General features: G+C 35.9%; 1 protein-coding gene across 9 annotated transcripts in view; it reads right to left on the bottom strand.

Annotated features, from left to right (window-relative positions):
• Nucleotides 1-25,192, bottom strand: part of DMD (dystrophin) — a 2,273,580-nt gene that overhangs the window by 748,330 nt on the left and 1,500,058 nt on the right. For all 9 annotated transcript variants that reach the window (XM_046672830.1, XM_046672828.1, XM_046672833.1 and 6 more), the window contains 2 exons: nucleotides 2,543-2,690; nucleotides 170-319 (listed from right to left, as the gene is read on the bottom strand). In XM_046672830.1, coding sequence (XP_046528786.1) covers nucleotides 170-319; nucleotides 2,543-2,690 — 298 coding nt within the window. The remainder of the gene's footprint in view (nucleotides 1-169; nucleotides 320-2,542; nucleotides 2,691-25,192) is intronic.

The raw sequence follows: 25,192 nt of genomic DNA, 5'->3' as shown, positions 1-25,192 counted from the left end.
CATACAGCTAAATCAAATGGTCAGGGTAAAAACAAAAACAAAACAACAATCCACATACCAGTCTCCCTGCCACCCCCCCCCCCCCCCCACCCCAATAAAGCGCCCAGGAAACAAAACAAACATTTGCAACATTTAACACATGCAACAGGGGAGATGGCTAATGTCTAACCTTTATCCACTGAAGATTTGTCTGCTTGAGCTTATTTTCAAGTTTGTCTTGATCTTCTGGACTTATTGGAGCACTTACAAGCACTGTTCCTCCTGTTTCATTTAATTGCTTTAGAATTCCCTGGCGCAGGGGCAACTCTTCTGCCAGTAACTGAAACAGACAAATGCAACAACGTTTAAAATGAATTACAGTACAGTCCCAACTACCTAGTCTTTGCCTCTATTGATTAGTCTGTCAAAATGAAGCAACTTGACCGAAGGCCCACGGCTATCTCAAATACCAACAGTTCTCTACAGAGCTCGGAGCTGATAGACTGAAACACGCAGTCCTAAGCAGATGAGCCTGTGCTAGAAAGGACCAGAATATCTCATCCCTCAGACATTTTTTCCCCAGAGAAAAATGTTATGTGGTATGATGAGCTCTAAAGCAACACCCCAAACAGATTTAAGAGTCTGAAAATACATCTCTATCAGAAGTAGAACAATCTGGATAAACTCATCCTCCTCTCAGGTATCAAGCCTCTGTGCTATAATCTACCACTGAGTAAGAAATTGCAGTATCATATTAAGAGATAACTAACATTGAGAACATACCAGGTACCAGGACTGGGCTAAGCTCTTCACATATATTATCTCAGTTAATTTTTGTATAATAACTCTATGAAGTAGATCCTTTTATCTTTCTTTTATATAGAAGGAAACTGAGACAGAGAGGTTAAATACCAACAGAGAAGTTAATTACCAGGTCCAATGACACAAAAGTAGCAACAGAGCCGTCATTCAAATTTGGGCCGTTTCATTCAAGAACACTTATTTTTGACTCCTTCACATCCTTCAATTTCTCTTATTCATTCAGCATCACATTATAAACGTCTTTTCCTAAGACTTACAAAACCGCCATGGTTTTAAGAACTGTCTTTTATTTATTTGTGTCACCTGAGAGCTGCAGTGTCCAATACAGTACCACTAGTCACATGAGGCTATTTAAGTGCAAATTAATTAAAATTCAATAAAATAAAAAACTCAGTTCTTCAGTCACACTAGCTACATTTCAAGTACTCAAAAGGCACATACAGCTAGTGGCTGCTGAAATAAATAACGGAGAACACTCCTATCATCATAGAAAGTTCCACTGGACAGCGCTAATCTAGACAGACTAAGAAGAAAATCAGTGCATATTTATTAATAAGTGAATGCTGCTAAACATATCTTTTAAATGAGTTATCAATTACATTGCTATATATGACACTCAATACATTCAGGAAAGATGAATTTTCAAGAGTAGACTGAGTTCATTTTTCCATGACATAACCATGTTCAAATGAACTCTGGATCCAAAACTTTATTTTTTGAATCTCAAATACCTAACACAATATCTGACATATACTATGGGCTTAATGTTTATTTACTGAACTAAGTGATATTTTTATTTTTATACTTTATCATGTGTTCAGGTACAAATTTCTTGTTTCACAGAAATAAGTGGTTGGCATTGGAGTCTAATTTGCATGTGCAAACCAACTGAATCATTGATAAAGGAGCAATTCTGCTTCCCTTTGATTGTGTGACCTCATAAAATGAGGATAATAGCAACCATTTTGAAAGTTTGATATCAAAATTAAATAAAATAGCAGATGTAAATACATCTAATATTTAGCACATAATAGGGGATGATTAAATGTTAATTTCTTTTTCCCTTTCACCCTCTGTTCAAGAACTAAAGTAAAACAGATCCAAAAGAGTTTCTTTCCTAAAACTAAAACCATGAAAGTTAATCCAACCACATAATCAGAGCATGTCAGTCAGCCAGGTGAGGTAATCAGCAATAAGCAGATACTGTGATGGAAGGTATGAAAAGCCACTTGAATAAGCTGGATGTCTATTCGACCAGTATAGAATGCAGACCAACACCAGGACACCCCCCCCCCCCACACACAGATAACAGATAAAACAAACCAAAACAAAATATTGCTTCAGGCAAATAGAATGCTGTTAATTAGCAGCTGAAGTTGTGGGTTTTATTTGGCAATTAAGGTCTTCCCTAAGAAAAGGAATTCATTTCCATAAAGATTCTCCTCAGTTTTTAAAAATAATTTGGAGCTGTGGAATTCTCCAGTAAGTCTAAAATTAATTTCAAATTAGTTTTAAAAATACTGCCAGGCATTTTACACACACACACAAATACACTTTTTTTAAAAAAAATATACTCATTGGGAAACCCTAGGTTAAGACAAAGTAAAGTTGTGAGAAAAATTAGTGAGGAACTATCAATAACCTAATGGGCAGGAAATCAACAATTAAATACATTAAAAAAATAGATCCATATACTCTTTATACAAGTAGGCTGTGGGGGGATTTTAGAAAACAAAATTACCTTGACTTGATCAAGTTTTTCTTTTAGCTGCTGCTCATTTCCAGGTTCAAGTGGAACACTAGTAACGTTATCCGCTTCTTCCAACCATAAAACAAATTCATTTAAATCTCTCTGAAATTCTGACAAGATATTCTTTTGTTCTTCTAGCCTGGAGCAAGAAGAATAAAATTGTTATAAACAACATGTTTCTCAAACTTTTTCTTTTAAAGAAAACTGAAAAAAAAAAAACATGGCACACACTCTTAAGAAAATAAGCTATCTAAATATGGTAACAATATACAATTTTTAAAGAAAATTTATTCACTTTGAACAAAGCAATTTCAATATCTCAAAAATCTCTAAAATATAAGAGATTAAAACTGGTCGAAAAATTCTAATTTTAAAATTCCAACAATATTATGATATTAAACGAGAGCATGTTTCTCAACCTCAGCACTACTGACATTTAGCGTTGGATAATTCTTAGTTATGAGGGGCTGTTCTGTGCATTGTAGGAGGTTTAGCAGTACCTCTGACCTCTCCCCACTAGATGCCAGTAACATCTCCCCAAGTTGTTACAACCAAAAATGTCTTGAGGCATTGCTAAACATCCCCTTGGAGGCAAAATTGCCCCTGGTTGAGAACCACTGCACTAGAGTAAGTATATAATATGAAATTGCATGTTTTAAAATGCTTAAATAAAATACACTTTTATGGAAAATTGTAAGGCAAAAGTAAAAACAAGAGAATTCATATAAAAACACTAAATTATTACACGTTAAAATGTTTTCCAGATTTTGACTCACAATACTTTTTGAGGAAAGAGGCAAATGATTTAAAATACTTAACATATGTTGTGCTAGCGGAAGTTTTTAATTACAAAAGGGCATGTACTATATGTTATTCCATTAGCCATAAATTTATTCTTACATATTGAAACATAACTCAGCTGAGCAAAATGGTCTGAACTTAAAACGATTTTCAATTTTTTGTATTGTTGTCTTTCGGGAGGTAGAAAGCTCTTGTAGGTAAGCTTTTAATTGAAGTATAATATATATACAGGAAAGTGCACATATAACCGCATAGCTCAATATAGTTTTAAAAATCAGACACACTAAATAACCAGAAAAAGAAATAGAATGTTATCAGAAGCCCAGAGGTCCCCTCTTGCCCCTTGCAGTTACTGCCTCCAAGTGTAACCTGGATCCTGTCCCCCTTGATTATTTTGCCTGTATTGAACATTACGTATATGGAATGATGTGGTATATACGCTTTGGTGTCTTGTCTCTTTCACTCAATATAGTGGTTTACAATAATCATTCATGTTGTGTGTAATTTGTTGACTCTCCCCCTGCTGTATGGTATTGAATTGTATAAATATATAAATATATCCCTGTTAGTGGACATTTAGGTTGTTTCCATTTGGGGGACGTTTAGCTAGTTTTTTTGTTTTGCTTGAAGTTAACACATATTTATTGAGGGCTTACTAATTTCCAGGAACTCTAATGGGCATTAGGATTAGAGATAGATATGTTATGTACCTTGCCTTGAGGATCTCACAGTCCATAGCAAGAAACAAGCATGTAAACCAAGGACTACGATGGAGTATTGTAGCAGGATATACTATTTCTGGGGAGGGCATAGGAGACGTCCAGAGAAGATAATGGTCTACCTGGGTCTTGAAGCATGAAGAGAGATCTCCATTGGTAGAATTAAGACACAGACTGTCTCATTCACAGCCTGTGCAAACAGGGCGTTCAGAGAACTACAATTATACTCATTTCCCCAACCAGATCTGGTTATTGGATTTACGCTCCCCTATACTCAGTTTTGCTCTTTTGTCCAAAGCTTGGCTAAAGTCTGTTCTGGGGCAGATGAGGAGACACTCTCTTCTCTGTCTAATCTTAACACAGCAGATCCTATGAAAACCCAAGTCTTGTTATGGGATTCCTTGAAAACCCCAGTTGTATCATACCACCATTGCACTCAAAACTCTTCTCATGCTTTCTGATTCATTCACAGCAAAAGCCAAAGTCACTACAGCATTCTACAAGGGTCTAGATCTGTGCTGTCCAACACAGTAGGCACCATCACATGTGGCTACTGTGCACTTAAAACGATGTAAGAGGAATTGAGATGTGCTTCAAGTATAAAATACACACAAGACTTCAAAGACTTGGTACAAAAAAAATGACCTCTGTACCTTCTATTCAATTTTGCTGTGAACCTAAAATCACTATAAAAATAAAACTATTTTAAAAAAATGTAAACCATCCAACTAGTACTTTTTATATCATGTACAGGTTGAAATAATGTTTTTAATATATTGGGCTAAATAAAATATATTTGTTTCACCTGTTTCTACTCTTTGTTAATGTGCAACTAGAAAAATTTAAATAACATATGTGGCTCACCTTATTTTCCTATGGAACGTCTGCCACATGAATGAATCAATTCTGCCATCGTTCTTTTCAATCTTGCATGCATTTCTGTTTTAAAAGAATCTTTCCCATTCTTTGCAATACTGATTCTGAAATGTGGTCTAATTCACTCACTCACCAATGTGCACTACAGTATTTCACCACATTAAGGATACCTTCAGTTTGAAGGTCGTATATCATCCTAAGAACTACTGGGTCATGGTTGGAGTGGAGAATGCTATTGATTAAACTGTGACACATCACTTAGAGGTTTTGTTTCACCAAGAAATTGTTCTTTTAGATTAATTTACATTTTTGTCACATATTCCTCTTGCATATGCATAAAAAGTAAAATATAAGAGAAAAATTGGTGAGGTATTCCTAAAACTTCTTCATATTTAGAGCCTGACTCTCCTGTCACCTTTCCCTTCAGAGTAACCAACGTCTGTCTTTTTCCACACAATATCATCCTCTGTTGCATCAAGAGTGTGGTATCAATGTAGCATTTCTTAAGAGGGCTTCACTATTGTTTCTCAGATTTTCTTCTAAACTGCATGTGGCCTGGCCAGCAGAGACTGTAAAACCCATCCTGATTTCAGCGATGTTAGTGTGATAAAATGTGAAGCTTAGAATGGATAAAATTTGGTTAGTTTGCACAGCCTCTCACCACTGACATAATGACTCAGCTTCTTTTGGCTGCTACCATGTTGCTGGTTGTTTCTGGATTTTTAAAAAAAATTCATAATGTGATGACAGTTTACTGTTATCTTTAGTTTGTAATTATGAAGGGATGTTATTATCAGCATTATCTGCCTGGTGCCTGAGCTTATTTTCCATTAATAGAGTCAATAAAGATTTGGCATTAATTTTCATGGGAATTAGTGTTTGATTATATGGGTTTTTGCCAATGACAAATATTTTGGCCCCTCTTGTACATGTAAAGTAAGGATGCCCACAGTAAAGCCTAATCTTGCTATTACTGGTTAGCAAGATATTCAAGATTTATGGAGGAAGAGTCAGGGGATGGAGCTGGAGGCTGGAGGCTGGGTTACGAAGCACCTAGAATGTTGTGTTTTAATCTATAGGTGATGAATTAATCAAAGGCTTTGAGTAAGGAAAGATTTATTTCATTCAAAGCTCACTTTGGCTACTCTGGAAAATGGATCCGGGCAAGGGTGGTAAGACAAAAGACTGAGGAATCAAGTATGAGACTATCACAACAGGCCAGGCGATAAAGTAATAAAGGTCCAAATCATGAAGATGTAGCAAGGGAAAAGAAGACAGGATAAGTTTAAAATGTAGATGGAGATTCAACAGGACTTGTGGATAAAAAGAGAGAGATTAGTATTAGTCGCTAACAATTATTGAGAACTTACCACATGGCAGCCACTGCATCAAGTACATTACTACTATCAGATGGGTACTCATCTTTCCTCATTTACAGACGAAAGAAAATGAGGCTTAGTATTTTGCCCAAGGTCGTAGAGCTAATAAGTGGTCAATCCATTGTTTGTTCAGTTCTGTATCATCTGGGTCCAGAGTCTGTGCTCTTTACCTGTCCAGTATATTACATCTGGTCTAGGAGCGCTTCCACACTATTTGGCTGTGCAGATGGTATTTACTCCAGCTGAGAGTACATTTAATTGTATCTAATATTTAGGGGAAACTGCTAGTTAAAAAAATAGAAATATCTGGAGCTCAGGGGAGAGAGGAGAGCTGGAAATAGGGAATTCAGAGTCATCAGCAATGAGCTGGTGGATAATACACGGTAAATTAGCTTTTGAACTAATAATTTACACTTCATATTTGGCATCTTCTGAGTCCATGCTTTCTTCATTTTCGGATTAACGATTGACTATTCTCCCTCCTGCTTATTTAAATTGAAAAATAAAAGAAGAGAAAGTCCATTTCACAGCCTTTCACTGATTTCTTATGTATGGGTAACCAGTGGCTCCTGCTCCTCCTCCAATCTCCCTGCTTTGACATGGAAAGCCAAAGGAATGCCTAGGGTGTTCTTCTGGCCTCTCCAAGAGCTACACAGACCTGAAGCCCCTACCATTGGTTTTAGAGAGATGAAAGGGGGGAAGGGAGGCAACTGACCCCCGTCACAAACACTGCACTCCCCACAAAGCTAGCTATCCCACCCCTTCTGAGTCCTATTAACATTGACTGGGACACGGGGTACAGTGGACGTTGGAAATCACTGGTGGTAGACATAATACCACTGTTATTTCTCAGTAAATCCTATGGGGAAGGGGCTCACCTCAATTGCTGGCAGCTTGTTTTACAATGTGGGATAGCACCATTTTTCTCAGACTCTGGACTTAGAAGCAATTCTAGAAGAGAAAAAATTCTACTATAGATGTGCTTTATTGGTTTAAAGTTCTAAGCTGGCTGAAATCCTTGGGTCCAGGTTTCAAAGGTATATGTCAGTCTACCTTCCTCTTTCTCTCTTTTTTACTCTCTTTGCAAGTTTTTGCTTTCTTTAGTATTTGACTTCAGATCACCTTGCACAGAGTTCCAAATACTGGAGCAACCTTATTTCTACCAATCTTCCTCATTTTAGTTAAGGAAAACATTACTAAAATCTGATTACATTTGCAAAACCTAGACAGATGGGTAAGGCTTTTCTCAGCCTTCATGTAGAAACTGACGACTTCAGGGAGAAAAAAAAAAACCCAAACACAACAAACAAAAACTCGAGGAGTAGGAAAGAGTAATATCAAACCAAAAAAAACAAAAACAAAAGCTCCAAACCTAGAATAAAATTCTAAAATCAAATACCCCACCTCTACTTCAAACACATCTCAAATTAATTTCTTGCCTATTTGTTCCTTTCGAGAACATCCAGCCAGGAAAAAGAGGGGGGGTGTACCTATTCATCGTAATTGAGATTTATGTATTTAACTGGGATCAAACTCTATAAACATTCCATACCTATTTTCTTCATTTAACATTCTACTGTATTTCCTCAGGTCATAAATTATTCTTTGAAAAATTGATTTTTAAGATCTGAGTAATAAGCCACATATGGGTACACTACTTTTCACCATTCTTCTGTTATTAGGCAGTTAGTCTGGCTCCAGTTTTTCAATATAATAAATCACCCTACAACAAATACATTTGCTTATGCATTTTGGCTCATGTGTCTGCTAATTTCCTTAAAATAAAGAAGAAAAATTAACAATAAGAATACTAATGATTTAGATACACATTGCTAAATTTCTTTGCAATGCTGGTAGTAAGAACATTCATACACTTCCATCAAGTTATAAAATACTTGTCTCAATATACTTTTACCGCTATTGAGGATTACGATTTACATATTCGATAGAAGGAAAATAGTTTGTCATGGATGTTTTAAGAAGGTTTTTAAATAGAAAAGCCACAAAATTTTGTAAATGTGTGTATATTTGTCACTTCTGTTTCTACTGTCGATTCTCTGCTATGTCTGTTGCCCATTTTTCCTCAGGGTTTTCTTATTTGTTTACAAGATCTCTTTTCACATTGTCTTAAAAATATATTTACTTGAGAATATTTTTTCCAAGTTCCCTTTTACCTTTTAGTTTTTAAAATATTTTTCTTTGTTTCTAAATAAAATTTTATCAATTTCTTTCTTTGTTATTTCTTTCACTGATACTATTCTGAAAGTTGCGACCATCCTACAATTGTTTAGATAGTCGCCTTTACTTTATTCTGGATATTTTCATTAAAAATACCTAAATATTTTCCATCTTAAATTTATATAGTTAAGTTTCCGACCTTGAAGGGTTTTCCAGAAACTACTTTTCCCAGCACTCTCTATTCTCTATTGATTTGTGGTGATTTCTACATTACATTTTGTGTTTTATATGTAATAAGGTTCTGTTCGCTGATCTGCTGTAGATTTTTTTGACAGTAATGCACTACTTCAACCATTACTGCTTTAAAGCATGTTTAATTTCTGGTAGGTTAACCCCATCTCCTTCCTTACCTATTCTAATTTATGTAATACAAGCATCATTTGGTCAAATTACAAAATAAATCTCAATGAGGACTTTGATAGGGATTCCATTAAATCAATAAATTAATTTGTGAAGAATTACTATCTCTCCAGTATAAATCTGCTAAATTTTCTATGTTTACAGTGTATTTGGACACTGAGTGTATCTGGGACTCATCTGTGCACTATAAATAATTAAGTACGTTTTCTAATTAACCTTCAGCATCAGTTTGAAAGGCAGTGACTTGCATATGATTTTACGGATATTAACTGTATACTAATTTAGAAAACTCTTAAGAACTCTCACATAGAATAAATCATCACTTCAAAAGTAAAAGCTTTGGCTAAGCTATTTGCCATAATCTTTCTTTTTACGTAATGTTTGTGGAAAACTTTTTTCTGATGATTTAATTTTTTAAAAAGTACAGCATCTTTTTAAATATGAAAACATTTGGTAGTCATTTCTTGTCTAGATTTGTTTTTTATACTTTGAAATATAAAAAAGCTGGTGCCCAGATCCCACTGGGACCTTGTTATAATCTGCTTTTTCAAGCCCATGTGTTTTTTGAAATTTCAAAAGCCTCGATTTGAAGTTTTAAAAGCTGCAATTTGAATTTATGTATTCAGATGATTGCAGAAAAGTGAAGGAACGCAGTTAGCATTTCCAGGCTTGTCTCTTGACAGAACAGTTTAAACGTGCTTTATATTGGCATTCATCACATGAAGTGCTATTTCTTTGTTTACCTACTCGCTTAATGCTTATGGTAGGATTTATTCAGGCATGTGGTAGTAATAATAATGAATGGGATATTTAACATTACCCATCTGCAATTAAGTGCTAAATATTTTACTTTTAGAGGCATTTCAATACATTTAGCTATTTTTTTTTTTAAAAAGAATGGCTTCTGTTTGAAATATTGGCTCTGTTGCCGTTTACATTATAAATGTTCTTAATGCAATTGAAGGAAGCACATATTATGATGGGGAGAGATTTGCATAATCAGAAAGGAAGAGTTACTGATGTGTTGCTAAATTCAATGAATTTAACATTAACTCTTAATGAACATTTTCTGTGGGGCTGCTCTTACGGTAAAAGGAAAAGACTGCCAAATCACAAGGCATGATTTCAGAGGAGGAGGATCTACCAAGCGTTTCAGGCCAAGTACTAGAATTTTCACGTTTGAATCTCTTTTAATAATACATCCTGTGTATTGCTTTCCTAATATTCCCAGTGAAGAAACGGAAGCCCAGTGACTTACATTCCATATATATCCAAATATAAGATGACTATCTATCTCATATTCCAAATGAGAAGTTCCTCTCTAAGTTTTTGATCAACTAAACACAGAAACTCCCGAAAACGTAGGTGGAATCATCACGTCTACGTATAATGCTTAATTCATTAATTTGTGCATACTAATTTAAAATTAGATAATATAACATTATATTAGACAGATCACATTTCCCCATTCATAGTTTACACAATTGTGTAAGCACTTTCACACACATCTTCAAAGCTGGAATTGTCATCCCGGTAGGTGCATTTTTTGAGTCACCTATTTCAGTTTTCGAGATGGTATCATCCTCACTTCTGCCCACGTGGCCTGAAGTGAGGTGCTGCTGGTCTACGTGTAATGTTCTACTGGAAATTTTACTGCGAGCCATAAGTACGCATTTACATAAGACAGTTTTATGTTATATAAAGACAGTTTTTCTCTTTTCTGTGCCATATGTCTGTGAGCTACACAATGTAACCATTTACTGAGCTGCTTTTAAAATAATCTTTCCAGACCTTGTTTACGGTGGCAGCCAATTCTTGAAATTGTGATGTCATACCACCAAAGTTAATCACTACTTCCGTCACATTTGTTTTCTTCCTGTTCTCTTTTTCTTCTCTATCCAGTGACTTCTCCAAGCAACCAAATTAAGTGTTAATTGAGATTAAGCCAATAGGTTTTTCCCAGAGAGTACTTTGTTGTTTTGAGCAAAATCAAACAAGTGATTATCTTGTAATTTGAGAAACTTTAGGAGGATTCAAATACAAGCTATCTTTTAAGGAAAAAAATCATGTTTAGGTACATATAGAAAATTCCCCAGGTCACCGTCTCTATGGGACACTGTCAGAATCAGAACCCAGGCATCAACTCTATTGTTAAATCAACATGCTTCCCATATCTGGTTAGTGATTGAGTTACGCAATCAGACATTCATTCATTTTGTCTACAGTTTTTTTCCTTATTAAAATGAAGTGCTCCTGAGAGGGATAACATATCAAGGTTTCTCAGTTGTCTATTTCTCAATATTAAGGAAAACATTAGCAACTTGTGGGTAGATGGGGAGAATGAGAAGGGAAATCATGAAGCTTAGCAGTGAGAGTTACTGAAAGGAAAAGAAGTCCAAATCTAAGCCCTGCAAGTCATTAGTTGAGTGTGTGACTTGGGCAAGTTACCTAACCACAATAGGCCTCGGTTTCCTCATCTTAAAATTCGGACAGTAAACACTGCATAATGTGCTTGTGTGGATTAAATTTGCTCTCAGAAACCCCAGCTTTTGCCTAGTGCTTCACTATAGCATTCAACAAATGGTATAGAAAATAAAAAGCTTAAAAAAAGGGAGAATCTGGATCCTGAGCTGCTATTTCTATCTCAGAGTTTTGCCTAAGCCAACAGACTTATATACATAAAAGTATTTATAAAGCATGTATGAGCCCACAGAGGGACTCTTTGAAATTGAGCTTTTGGATGAGCCAGTTGACAGCTCTATTTCTCTCTTCTGACAAACTTCCCAGACAAATTTTGTTGGGGAAACACAATTAGAGTCAAAACACCAATCTGCGAGTAAATGTGCCGTCAGACGAGACTACTTCTAGATGAAGTAGATGTATGATTACAATGCAACAAACATTTATTGAAGGTCTGCTAGTGTCCAACGATATGGCAGTCAACGTAGGCAACAAACCTTGCCCTTGTGGGGCAAGCCACATTCTATTAGGGGAAGACAGACAACAAGCAAGATGAAGAAGTGAAATATACAGATATGACGCAGTGGTAACTCTTACAGAGAAAAAAATGAATCAGGAAGAGAGGGAATATTGAATTTTATAAAGGGTGATCACAGAAGGCTTCACTGAGTAGGAAGTATTTGAGTAAAATCATTATGGGAGAAACTGGCTAGCTACTCATCAAAAAACTTGACTCTTCTTTTACCCATGAAGCTAGCTGTCATTTCCATCCTCCCTTGCCATTAGATGTAGCTACATAACTGAATTCTAGCCAATGGAATGTGATCAAAAGCAATGAATGTTCACTGAGTTCAGGCCTGGCTCATAAACTTACCTCACATATATGATATTCCTTGTTCTTTCTCTTTCTAGTGTAGAAAAGCATAGTGATTTGAAAGTCACATGTTAAAAATATCAGAGCCACAAAATCAATGTAGCCTGGGTCCCTAATTCACAATTTGGAGGGGAGCTCTCTGTTAATCAGAAACAACTTTTGGAATTTTGCATGAGTAAGAAGTTTCTATTGTGTTAAGCCACTGAAATGTGGGGCTTTGTAAATAGCAGCTTGAATTAAGCTGGGTAATAAAGGAGGTGAAGGAGCAAGCCATGCAAACATTCGATGGAAGAACTCTAAGCACAGGAAACAAGTACAAAGGACCTGAGGCAGGAGTATGGTCAGAATGTTCCAAAAACAACAAAGAAGTGAAAAAAGATGTTTAGAACACAATGAGAGAAGGGGAGAGTAGTAGGAGATGAGGTAAGAAAGCCAAATCTTAAGAGATTCTACCTAGAATCCCAAGGCTTTTATAATTCATATTCCCTCCCAAACTCAGTTCTTAGATAAAAAGAAATTCTAGAATAATCTTTTTGGGGGATCCCAGATTGAACTCTGTTCTCCAGTCCTACTTTAATAGATCCAATTGACTAGCTGAACCCAAGAACTTCTGCCATATTTTTGTTGTTTGCTGTCTACACAGGTGCTGGAATAGATTTCTGAAAACACTGAGGATGCTTTGGACTTTCATCTGTCAGAGGCAGAGTGACATACTTTATCAGTAAAGCCTATCACAAAGCCATTACCATCTGATGGAGGATGCAGTGAAGAGCGAATGACCTCAAACAGTTTTTCTGTTTTCAATCACAGCTAGATTTTGCCCTTCCCAGCCATTCAAAACACCATTCTCTTCCCTCCTAAGCTGGCTCCTCTGTGAACCTCCACGAATGGCTCTGCCTGCTCCCAGTCTCCCAAGCTAGAAATCTGGGAGGCACTCTTGATTCTTCCCTCTCTCTTACTCCGAGAGTGTGTCAATAAACATGTCCTCATAATTCCACCTGAGAGTTCTCTCTTGAATCTTCCCATTTCTCTCCATCTTCCCTGCCACTGCCTCCTTCTTCCATCTTCTCTGTCTGGATTACTGAGGCTGTTTCCCAATTGGTTTCTGCCTCCCAACTTGTTGTCTTCTTAACCATTTTCAACACTTCAGAATGAATGATCTTTCTAAAAGATGTCTCTGATCATACCCTCACACCTTCAATAACTCCCTAGTGCCAATGGGATAAAATCCAACTTCTTTAACATGGATCAAACAGCTCTTTATGATCTGATACCCTCTTACTCCTCTTTCTTCATCTTTCTTTGCATTCTCCAATCCTCTGAACAACTTACTCTTCCTTGAAATCCAGTACCATATCCATGCCAGGACTTAGTACACTCTGTTCCCGCTGTCTGGGATATCTTTCCCTAGGTCTTGATCTAGGTAGCTTCCAGTTATCTTTCTAATCTCAGGATAGCTATCACCTTCTCTACAATGCTTTCCTCAATTAATTGGCACCCCCTCCCAATCAAGTCTAGGTTATGCGCCCTGTTAGGTAGTCCCATAGCTCCTCATAATTTGTCTATCACAGGGTATATTGTAATTTCCTATGTCTGTCAATATATTGCAAGCACCATAAGGACAGGCACTCTGTCTAGTGTCATCACACTCTATTCTCAGGACTTGATATATAGCATTTGTTCAATTCTTAAATTTACAATCTCAGAATGACACCATCTTAATTGTTTATCTGAGAGTAATATCATTATTCACATTATTCTTCGGAGATGTGCCGTGAAAAACAAAGTGGGGGACAAGTGCTGTGTAAAATTAACTAAACTAAATTGGGGTAAGTTATTTACTAGTAGTCTCCAAACTATGGACCATGAGCCAAATCCTGCCTGCCACCTGTTTTTGAAAATAAAGTTTTATTGGAATGCAGCCATGCCCATTGATTTCAGCTTTGTTTATGACTGTGTTCACACTACAACAGCTCAGCCGAGTACTTGCAACAGAGACTGGATGGCTCACAAAGCCAAAAGCATTTACTATCTGGCACGTCCCTAAAGCTTGCTGACATCTGCTATATGCTAAATCCCTTCCTTAGACACATCCTAGGGAATTAAAGTCATGAAAATTCTAATAGAAGAAAATATGAATAATCTCTTTAACTCAGTTATATGTGTAATAATGAAAATGTGTATGGCCATTAAAACTCCCTTTCACCTTTTGAAATAATTATTAACACTTTACACAATTATTATTTCACAGAACACAACATGAAGACAGCTATTAGGAAAACTAGACATTGCATCTGGTCATAAATATGTATTCTGCTTAAATTTACTAAATTTTCCCTGTAGGGGAAGCTATGTTTACTTAGCTTAGAATCAAACAAGGAAAATGGTTAGTAAAAAAGACCCAGGCCTTTGCCTCCTTTTCCTCTTCTTTGCTTTTACATTATTCAAATTTCTTTCCTGATTTTTCTCTTTCTTCCTAATCCAAAACCAACTTTATCACTTCTTTTATAATTTCACATCCTTTTCTGGTTACTCAGTCTTTTGCTGTAGGTTTTGCCGTGATTTTTATTACTGCGTCTATATTTTGAATTCCTCAGGGTACTCCTCATTTCCACCTGCAGCAAAATGTCATCTCTATTGCCCAGTACTCTTTACATTTCCACTGGACTGTAAATACATTATATAGACAAGGTAAACCAAAGTTCCTTAGAGAGACAGAGAAAGGACATGTTTTGCTTACTACTTTCATCCTGGAGCAGAAAGGGCAAAGGGTATTTTCATTTGATTTATTTAAAATCTGCATACAACTCCAGCTAAGTTCTTTGGAAATGCAAGTTACTATACTTTAAAAGAATATAGCCACAGGAGGTACAAGAATACTTATATTCCCTCAAATAGCAGTTCCTGAAGTGTGGTCTGGGGACCCCTTGTGGTCCTTGAGATACTTTCAGGGGATCTGTGAGGTCAAAACTATTTTCATTATAATAAGATATTATTTGCCTTCTTCTCTCTCAGTCTCTTATGAGTTTTCCAGAGGCTATATCATGTGTGATACGGCAACAGATTGAATGCAGAAGTGGATATAAGAATCCACTCTCTTAAAGAGATTTTCAAAAATGTAAAACAATGTCACTTTTCTCATGATCTTTTTTACTGTGGAAAATAGTTAATTTTCATAAAACATTTGTCAGTTACATTAACATAGAGTGGGGTTATTATTGTAATTTTTAAATGAATAAATACTTTAAACATTTCTCAGTTGCAACGTCAACCACGGTAACCCACGTAAACAAAAGCTATTGGGGGTCTTGAATAATTTCTAAGAGTATAAAGGAGTCCCAAGACCAAAAAGTTTGACAATCATTGCTGTAGAAGAACTGAATAACCAAAGTTTAAGTACCATACAGGATAAGTGAGGGGATTATTTTCTGGAGAAAATATCTCCTAGTCACTATGAATAGATAATGACAGCTTATCATGCATATTAAGAGTTCACCATCATAAAGAAGACCACAGACAAATAAATGACACAATACGAAATGAAAATTAAAATCATCCATTAGGTATGAAGAACTCTACCACCAAACATTGTAGTCAGAGTCCAGAAATTTGTCAATAAATTTATAAGAGACAGAGAAAGGTAAATAATGTAGGCCAAAAACCATGAAGGCAAACTTTTAGAGTTGATGAACTGTCTGTATAGCTACTATAAGTCTGTGTGACATGCTGGCCTTAGTAGGACACCTTCAAAAGATATACACACTGCTCACTTTGAGATTATAATGCACTCAGGCAAGTTGGCCTGTCATTAATTTAACGTTTTCTCATCAACAAATATTTGAGTGTCTACAATGCACCAAGCACAACTATCCTACATGATGGGGTAGTTACAAAGTGTTGATAGGCTAGTAAGCGAGGCAGACATGTACATAAGTGGATTTCTTTAAAATGTGATAAACAATGAAGTGTAGCTATGACTTTAACAAATATTTATTATGTGTCTACTAAGTGCCAGGCACCGTACTAGATGGTGGATAATCAGAGGTGAACAACATAGACCCAATCCTTACCTATATGGAGCTTATAGTATGATGGGTAATACAAACATTAAACTAATAATCATATAAAGAAGAATACTAATGCAAACCATGATATGTGTATGATGAAAAAATTAAAATTGTTTTGAAAACTCTTTTACTTATGAACTTTCAACTTCCAGAACTTCTAGAGATAAGTTGCAGTTAAAGGCAAACATGCATCGAATTCTACTTCCCACAAGGAAACAGTGTCAGTGGTAGGACATAGTTCTTCCACTTTTGTACATCACGTCTTATCTTAGACTAATACGCATGTCCTCGGTTTGTGTGTATTTTTGAAGTGCTTTATAAATGTTATTAAAATGTGCTGAGTGAAAAAGCAAAAAGAAATTGTTGAAAGTGCTGGGAAAGCATAGAAAATAAATCATCATGATCATCATCATTATCATCCAAGACCCTTAACATTTAGAAGTTTCTCAGAAGACTTAATTGAACATCTGCTGGTTTCTTGGAGGAAGGCACGTGGTCTAAGAAGAAATGTACTTGCATACAGTAGTTTGGAACGCAACCTGTTCTCAAGGAGAAGAGCAGTGGGTCTTATTTAGATCTAGGAGGGTGTGGTGGTTGTAACAGTGAGTCCCTCTGAGTAAGTGACATTGAAACTGAACCCTGAAAATATGTAAACAGGCCTAGATGAAGCACAGGGCAATAGCTTCCACACAGAGGAATCAACTTCTTTCAAGGCAGAAAATACATAGAGATTCAGAAGAAATGAAAGTAGACAGGTATGGCTAAATTGCGGTGAGCAAGGTGGAGAACAGCAGGAGACAAAACCAGAGGGAGGGGCAGGGGCCAGGGGGCTATGGTAAGAATTCAAATTTTATCTTAAGTGCAATGGGAAACCATCTACTGAGGGTGGTAGGAACTCAAAGGGAGGAATGACCTCCCAGGGGCCTAGCTCATTAGATGAAGAAGCGGGTAAAGCATTGTGGAAAAAGGAACAGCATGGACAAAGTCACAACAATGTAAAAGTTCATGTCCTATTTAATGTTTGCATAGCGAAGGAATGTGGAAGGGGATTGACAATAGAAAGTACTAGATAGGTAGTTTTGGGTCACATTCTGAAGAGCTCAACATGCCTGCCAAGGTTAATACATCTCCTCCAGTGCCAGAGAACCACTAAAGGTTTATAAGCAGAGGTATGGCATGATTCTGTTTCTATTTTATACAATATATTTATCATTAAGGATCTATAATAGAAGTACTTAATTAATGCATTGTATAAATGTAATAACTTTTACTGAATTATCTCTGGGCATTAAAATTTGATCATGGATGAATTTCGTTAGTGCATTATTTAGTCTACCTTCCACACAAATGATTAAATTCATTAAACATTGGGTACAGGGTACAGAGGAACGTATGAACTCTACCTAATAGATTATTCAAGATTAGTGTTGATTCACAGACTACTTCATTTAGCTAAGCATACCTTTAAAACTGGTAGAATCCAAATGATATCTCCAAGAACTTTTTTTGTAAACAGATGTAGTCACACATGACAGAGTCAACGCGCCGTGAACTGAAATATATGTTTCCTGGTTCTTAGACCAATAGCACAGACAGCAGACTGACATAGCATTGAGAAAAAAATCCTCTGTGGTTTTACGACGATTAAAGGTAGTTTTTCTCTTTTCACTGGAAGCTGACTACCATTGCTTTCTTGCTGAATATAGGAGAAAGTCATGTTTCTATTCCCTAGAGAGAATTGATTGTTTCTAAGAAACTGTTACATCATTTCTATGACGCAAAAAGCAAAGCATAATGCAAAAGTGAACAAAATAAAAGGTCATTACCTCTCAAGAGGTAAGCAAAAATAGATATACCTAAATTACACTGGATAATGAGGATCTACAGATACCAATTTTTAAAAAACACTTTTAGAAAATTCAAGCATCCATGAAAGTATAATAGTATAATGAGTTCCCATGACTCATCATCCAGATTCAAGTATTACCAGTATATCGCTGGTAGTGATGTTCCTTCTTTCCCTTATGATTTTGATAGCTTTCTCTCCTTTTTGGCTTGGTCAGTCTAGCTAAAGCTTGCCATTTTCAAAATGTTTTCAAAGATTAATGTTTGGTTTCATTAATTTTCTCTTATTCTGCTTTTTATTTTCTTGATTTCTGCTCTAATCATTATTTCCTTCCGGTTTCATGTGCTATTCTTTTTCTAGTTTCTTTAAAGATTTTATTTTTCCTTTTTTTCCCAAAGCTCCCTGGTACATAGTTGTGTATTTTCAGTTGTGGTCCTTCTAGTTGTGGCATGTGGGATGCCGCCTCAGCATGGCTTGATGAGCAGTGCCATGTCCACGCCCAGGATTCCAACCGACGAAACCCTGGGCCGCTGAAGTGGAGTGTGCGAACTTAACCACTGGCCACGGGGCCAGCCCCTTTTTCTAGTTTCTTAAAGTGAGAGTTTGAGTTATTAATTTGAGAATTTTAACCTTTTGTAACATAGATTTTAAAATTTCCCCGTAAATGCTGCTTTAACTGCATCCTGTAAATCTTGACATGTTGTATTTTTATTTTCATTCAGTTCAAAATATTTTCTAATTCCCCTTGTGATTTCCTCTTTGATCCATGAATTATTTAGGTATTGTTTAAAAATATTTTGATATCTCCAAAATTTCTTTCTGTTGTTAAATTCTAATTTAATTCTGACGCATTGAGAACAGAATTTTTATGAATTCAATCCTTTTAAATTAATTGAGAGTTGTTTTATGACCTAGCATATGATCTATCCTTGAGAATATTCCATGGGCACTTTATAAGAATGTGTATTCTTCTCTCATTTGGAGAAGTACTCTATAAATGTCAGATCTAATTAGTTGATAGTGTTGGTCAAGTCTTCCATATTATGCTGACTTTCTGTCCAACTCATCAGCCAAATATTAAGAGTGGGGTATGAAGTCTCCAATAATTATTGTTGAATTGTCTATTTCTCCTTTGAATTCTGTTAATTTTTCATCATGAAATGTGGGGCTTTCTTGTTATTCTATATACATTTACTAATTGCTATGTCTTCTCACGAAGTGAGCCTTTTATAGTTATAAATTTCCTTCTTTGTAACTAGTAACGCGTTTTATCTTAAAGTCTATTTTGTCTGATATTAATATCACCATTTCATTTTCCTTATGGATACTATTTGATAGTATATCTTTTTCCTTTTTTTTAACTTCCAAATTATGTGTCTTTGGATCTGAAGCATTTGCCTTTTAGACAGAATGTCGTTGTGTCTTTTTTTTTAAGATCCAGCCCAAAATATCTTTTAATTGGAATGCTTAATACACTCACATTTAATATAACTATTAATATAGTTGTATTTAAATCTGCCATTTTGCTATTTTTTTACGTCTATCTTTTTTGTACTGTTGTTTATCTGTTACTGCCTTCTTTTGTTAAATAGACATTTTTAGTGTACAATTTTAATTCCTCTTTTTTTAAACTATATTTTAAATTTATTTTCTTGGCAGTTGTTCTAAAGATTACACATGCATCTTCATATATCATAATGTACTTTAGATCAAAACTAATTTAATTCATTCCTGTTAGGATGGCTATTATCAAAAAGACAAGAGATTACAAGTATTAGCGAGGATGTAGAGGAAAAGGAATCCTCGTACATTGTTGGTGGGAATGTAAATTGGTATAGCCATTATGGAAAACAGTGTGGAGGTTCCTCAAAAAAATCAAAAATAGAACTTCATATGGTCCAGCAATTCCATTTCTGGGTATCTATACAAAGGAAATGAAATCTTTATCTCAAAGAGATATCTGGACTCCCATGTTCATTGTAGCATTATTCACAATAGCCACAACATGGAAGCAACCTAAGTGTCTGTCAATGGATGAATGGATAAAGACAGTGTGGTATATGTATATATTACAATGGAGTGCTGTTTGGCCTTAAGAAAGAGAAAAATCCGGCCATTTGTGACAATGTGGATGAACTTAGAGAACATCGTGGTAAGTGAAGTAAGCCAGATGCAGAAAGACAAATACTGTATGATCTCATTTTTATGTGGAATCTAAAGAAAAGTCAGACTCAGAGAAAGAGAGAGTAGAATGATGGTTGCCAGGGGCTGGGAGCGGGGGTGAAGGAAATGGGGAGATGCTGGTCATAGGGTACAAACTTTCAGTTATAAGATGAATAGCTTCTAGAGATCTAATGTACAACATGGTAACCATAGCTAATAACAATGCATTGTATACTGGAAATTTGCTAAGAGAGTAGATATTAAATGCTCTCACCACATGTACACAAACAGTACCCTATGTAAGGTGATAGATATGTTAAGTAGCTTGAGTATAGTAATCTTTAAACACGGTATGCTTATATCAAAATACCACATTGTACATCTTAAATATGTACAATTTATTTGTCAATCATACCTCAATAAAGCTGGGAAAAAACCTAATTTAATTCCAGTAAAATATAGAAACTTTGCTCTAAGAGCCATTTTCCCCTTTCTGTGTGCTATTATCATCATATTCACTACATCTATATATGCTATAACACAAAAATACAGTGTTATAATTGTTGTTTTTATGCAGTCATATCTCCCAAAGAATTAAGTGAAGAAAAGAGAAAATATTTCTATAATTGTACAACTTTTTATATTTACCTACATATTTACTGATTCGGTTGCTCTTTATTTATCCATGTAGACTTGAGTTACTGAATGATATCATTTCTTTCAGCCTAAAGGATTTCCTTTAGTTTTTGCTTTTAAGACAGGCCAGCCAGAAAGAAATATTCTATTGTTTGTTTGAGAAACTCTTTAATCACCTTCATTTTTGAAGGATAGTTTTACTTATCTAGAGTTCACGGTTGACAGTTTATTTTTCTTTCAGCACTTTGAATATGTCATTCTACTGCCTCTGGCCTCCATTGTTTATGATGAGAAGTTAGTTGCTAATCATATTATGTTCCCCTGTAAAGGATGAGTCATTTTTCTCTGGCTGCTCTCAAGATTTTTCCATTTGTGGTTGTATTTTGAGCTTCACTCAGATGTTTTTGGGCATTGATCCCTTTGGGCTTATTTTATCATGGGGTGTTGAGTTTCATCATATTTGTAAAGTGTTTAACCATTAGTTTTTCAAAATACTTTTTCTGCCCTTATCTCTTTCTGGGACTCTCATAACACCTACATTGATACACTCAATGTTTTCCCACAGGTCTCTGAGTCTCTGTCATTTTCTTTTCATTCTTTTTTTCTCTCTATTCTTCAGATTGGACAATTTCTATTCAACTTCAAGTTTGCTGATCCTTTCTTCTGCTATCTGAAATGTGCTCTTGGCCACGTTAGTGAATTTTTCATTTCAGCTTTGGTACTTTTCAATTTCAGAATTTTCAATTTTAGAATGCTTCTTTTTTATAACGTGTACGTTTTTGTTGATATTCTTTATTTGTTGTCATTGTCATCATACTTTCCTTTAATTATTTAAACATGGCTTTCTTTAATTCTTGAAGGTATTTATAATAGGAGCTTTGAAGTCTCTATCTGCTAAGTCTAATATCTGGGCCAACTCGGAGAGTTTCTATTGACTGTTTTTTTCCTGGAGTATGGGTCACAGTTCCCTGTTTCTTTGACTGTATCATAACTTTTTTCTAGAAAACTCAATATTTGAATTAATATATTGAAGCAGCTCTAGATTCTGATTCCCCTCCACACCCTAGGTTTGTTGTTATTGAAGTTCTAAGAATCTGCCTGGACAGTATCTGTGAAAGGTTCCCCACAGTATGTGACTGCTGATATCCCTTCTCTGTTTAAAAAAATATATATGCCTAGCTTCCCATGGGTCAGAATAGCTTAGTTGTCATTAGGAAATAATTTGTCAGCAGTTGTGGTCAAACATCTCGAGTCAGTAATATTTCTAAGTTTTGTCAATGGATCTGTATGTGCATTAGGGAATGTATTCAAAGTTCAAGCAGTTTTGAAGTCATCCTACAGCAGATATATGAAGAATTTATCCAAGCCCTTTATGCATGTCTCATTTCTCACATATTCCTGATAACTCAAATTTCTGGCTAGTCTTTCAGTCAAGTATTTGCCCCAATCAAGACAGCAACATTAAGCCAGCTGAGTTGCTAGTTGGCCCATTCATTTGCCACTTATGTCTCTACTGTTACTGATGCTTCTGGGCCTGGGTTTTTACATGTTTGGCTAAAATGTCAGCCCCTCTGGCAGTGAAGCTTCTGGTTTTCATGTGTTACATTCTCTGATATAACAACTATGCTGACCAAGCTGGGGTGGGGAGTGAGAGCAGCCCTAGGCAAAAACACCACAGACTTCCAATGTTCTTATTGAAAGGTCAATAATTTTCCACAAATAATCACTTTTCTATTAGGTGTATGCCTTTGGTTGATTTCCAGAGTCATAAAATATTTTGTCCAGTTTTATTATTGTCTTTTGAGAATACATTTGTCGAGCTACTTATCCCAGAAGTCCTGTTCCCACAGACTAGTTTCTAAGCCCTGCTCATGTGCCAGGCACAAGGCGAGGCATTTATTTACATTATCTCTAACCCTTCCAGCAACTCTACAAGATATGTATCATTATCTGTATTTTTCTAATGACTAAACTGAGACTCACATAAGTAATCTGCCAAGCAAACAAAAAACCAAAATAAAAATATAAACACAAAAGTACCACGCTATTTACTTCTAAAGGTAATAAACACAAGTGGGAATATAGGTGATTATTCCCCAGCATCTAAACCTGCCCAGCATTTAGAGAGCAGGTTTATTTAATTGGCCAACCTTAACTCCAATTACACTTAGTTTCCACTGTCCAGTGGAAAGGTTAATTGGCAAGAAAATGCCAAATAAGTCAGTAGGAGAAACAAGATATTTCTGTCACAGATAGACTCTAATCATTTAAAAAGATCATATATTCATTCATAAAAGTAGAGTTTGGTTCTCACATGTAATCCTGTTAAGATTTTAGGCCCCTCATGACCCATTTCTTCACAGAGTTACATCCACAGAAACCCAGTCTAGCAGCAAAAGATCACTAGAGATTTAATTCACATTTCTTGATCAATAAAAGGTATCCATTCATAAGTTACAGAACATTCCAGAAATTCCATTTCTTCTCAGTTTTTATCTATCAACTGCTTCAGAATCTTTCAACTTCTGAAACTCTCCACAAACCATACCCACGTTCAAGGATTCTTTTGTCCTCTATTTTTTAGATCAACTTTGCCTCTCTAGCTACTTCCCCTTTACTCAGCCTTCTCTAGTCTTCCTCCTTTACTTATTATCCAAATTCCACATCATTACAAATTCATAAATACATCAAAGACAGTATTATCCCTTATATATTGGAGGAAGCATAAATCTGAGAAGATAACAGGCTTGAGTCTCTTCGGCTGAGGGAGAGAGAGAGTAAAGGTATGGGGAACACTCCCTTGTTAATTTGTCTTATCTCTGTTATCCTCGTTAACTGTTTTGTTCACACAGGTAAATATCAAAATGGAAAAGGCATAGATTTGAGGTCAGAATCACTGACTTTTAGTTTTGGTCCTTCTATAACTTTGTTTAACCTTGATCAAATGTCTTAATCTTTTTGAACTACAACTTGATAATTTGTAAAGTGGACATAAGAACACTGCCATCCTTTGCTTTCCACCTCAGAGTCAAGTGAGAGGATGGACATGAAAGATCTTTAAAACTGAATTGTTGTAAAGATTAAGAGGGAAACATTTGTAGAACTCTTAACAAAGACCATTTTCTAGGGTAAGCACACAAAACTTAGCATCATTAATATTAACTCTTGTAACTTCCAAGTTTTTAGCTTGGGCAGTGAATAGATAGCAATATCACTCAGTAGATTTTGTGGAGAAACAGAACATATTTGGTGTTGGATACATTGATTTTGAGGTGGCTTCCAAACATGGGAGAGGAAATTTTCCATTGGAGGCTAGATATGGAGGTCTAATCTGGAGCTATATGTTGGGCTGAATATTAGATTTAGGACTCACAATGAAATAGGTGATTGTGGTATATCCTATGATCCACTCTTCCCTTCCTTTCTATAACAAGAGCCCAATGTTTAGCTACCTAGTCAGAGACTGCATTTTCCAATATCCACCACAGCTTGGCATGGTTATGAGAATCAATTCTGGCCAATGACATGTAAGCAAAACTGTTGCTTGGACTTTCTATGCAGTCCCCCTAAAAGCGTAGAGACATTCCCATTTTCTCCCCTTCCCAACCTTTCAGCCTGAAAAACAGATGTGACAGCTGGAGAGCTAACAGTTATCTAGGACTGTGAGGGTAAGAGCCACACCAAGGGATGGCAGATTTCTGAGATAGAAGGAACCTGGGTCTTTGACATCATAGAGCAATGACATCAGCCTACCTAGTTGCAGATTCCTTTTAAATGATAGATGGATACATTTCTACCTTGTTTCAGCCACTATATTTCTGTTTGTTTGTTTCCCTCTCAGGGTTTGATTCTAATTGATACAGTGAGAGTTAGTATCAGTAGTTATGGATAGCAACCAGGGAAAGTGTATAAAATGAGAAGAGGATAGGGTTGAAGAAAGGTCCCTCAGAAACATCAGGATTTGAGGCCCAGGTGAAAGAAGGAGTGCAATCAAAAGAGAAAGGGATTATGCAGATAGGTAGGAATAAAATCAGATGAAATTAGTGACACAGATCACAAGGTAGGACAAAGTGATAAGACGGAAAGTGGTCAGTGAACACCAAGTGGCCGACAGTAGGACGGAGATGTGTCTAGTAGATTTAACTACAGGAGATCATTGATGGCCTTGGCAAAGAGGGTATCAGAGCAGTGGTGGGGACCAAGAACAAAAAAAGAGATGAGA

The sequence above is a fragment of the Equus quagga genome, chromosome 10 (genome assembly GCF_021613505.1).
Source record: "Equus quagga isolate Etosha38 chromosome 10, UCLA_HA_Equagga_1.0, whole genome shotgun sequence".
NCBI lineage: Eukaryota > Metazoa > Chordata > Mammalia > Perissodactyla > Equidae > Equus > Equus quagga.
This window is presented reverse-complemented; position numbering and strand designations above follow the sequence as displayed.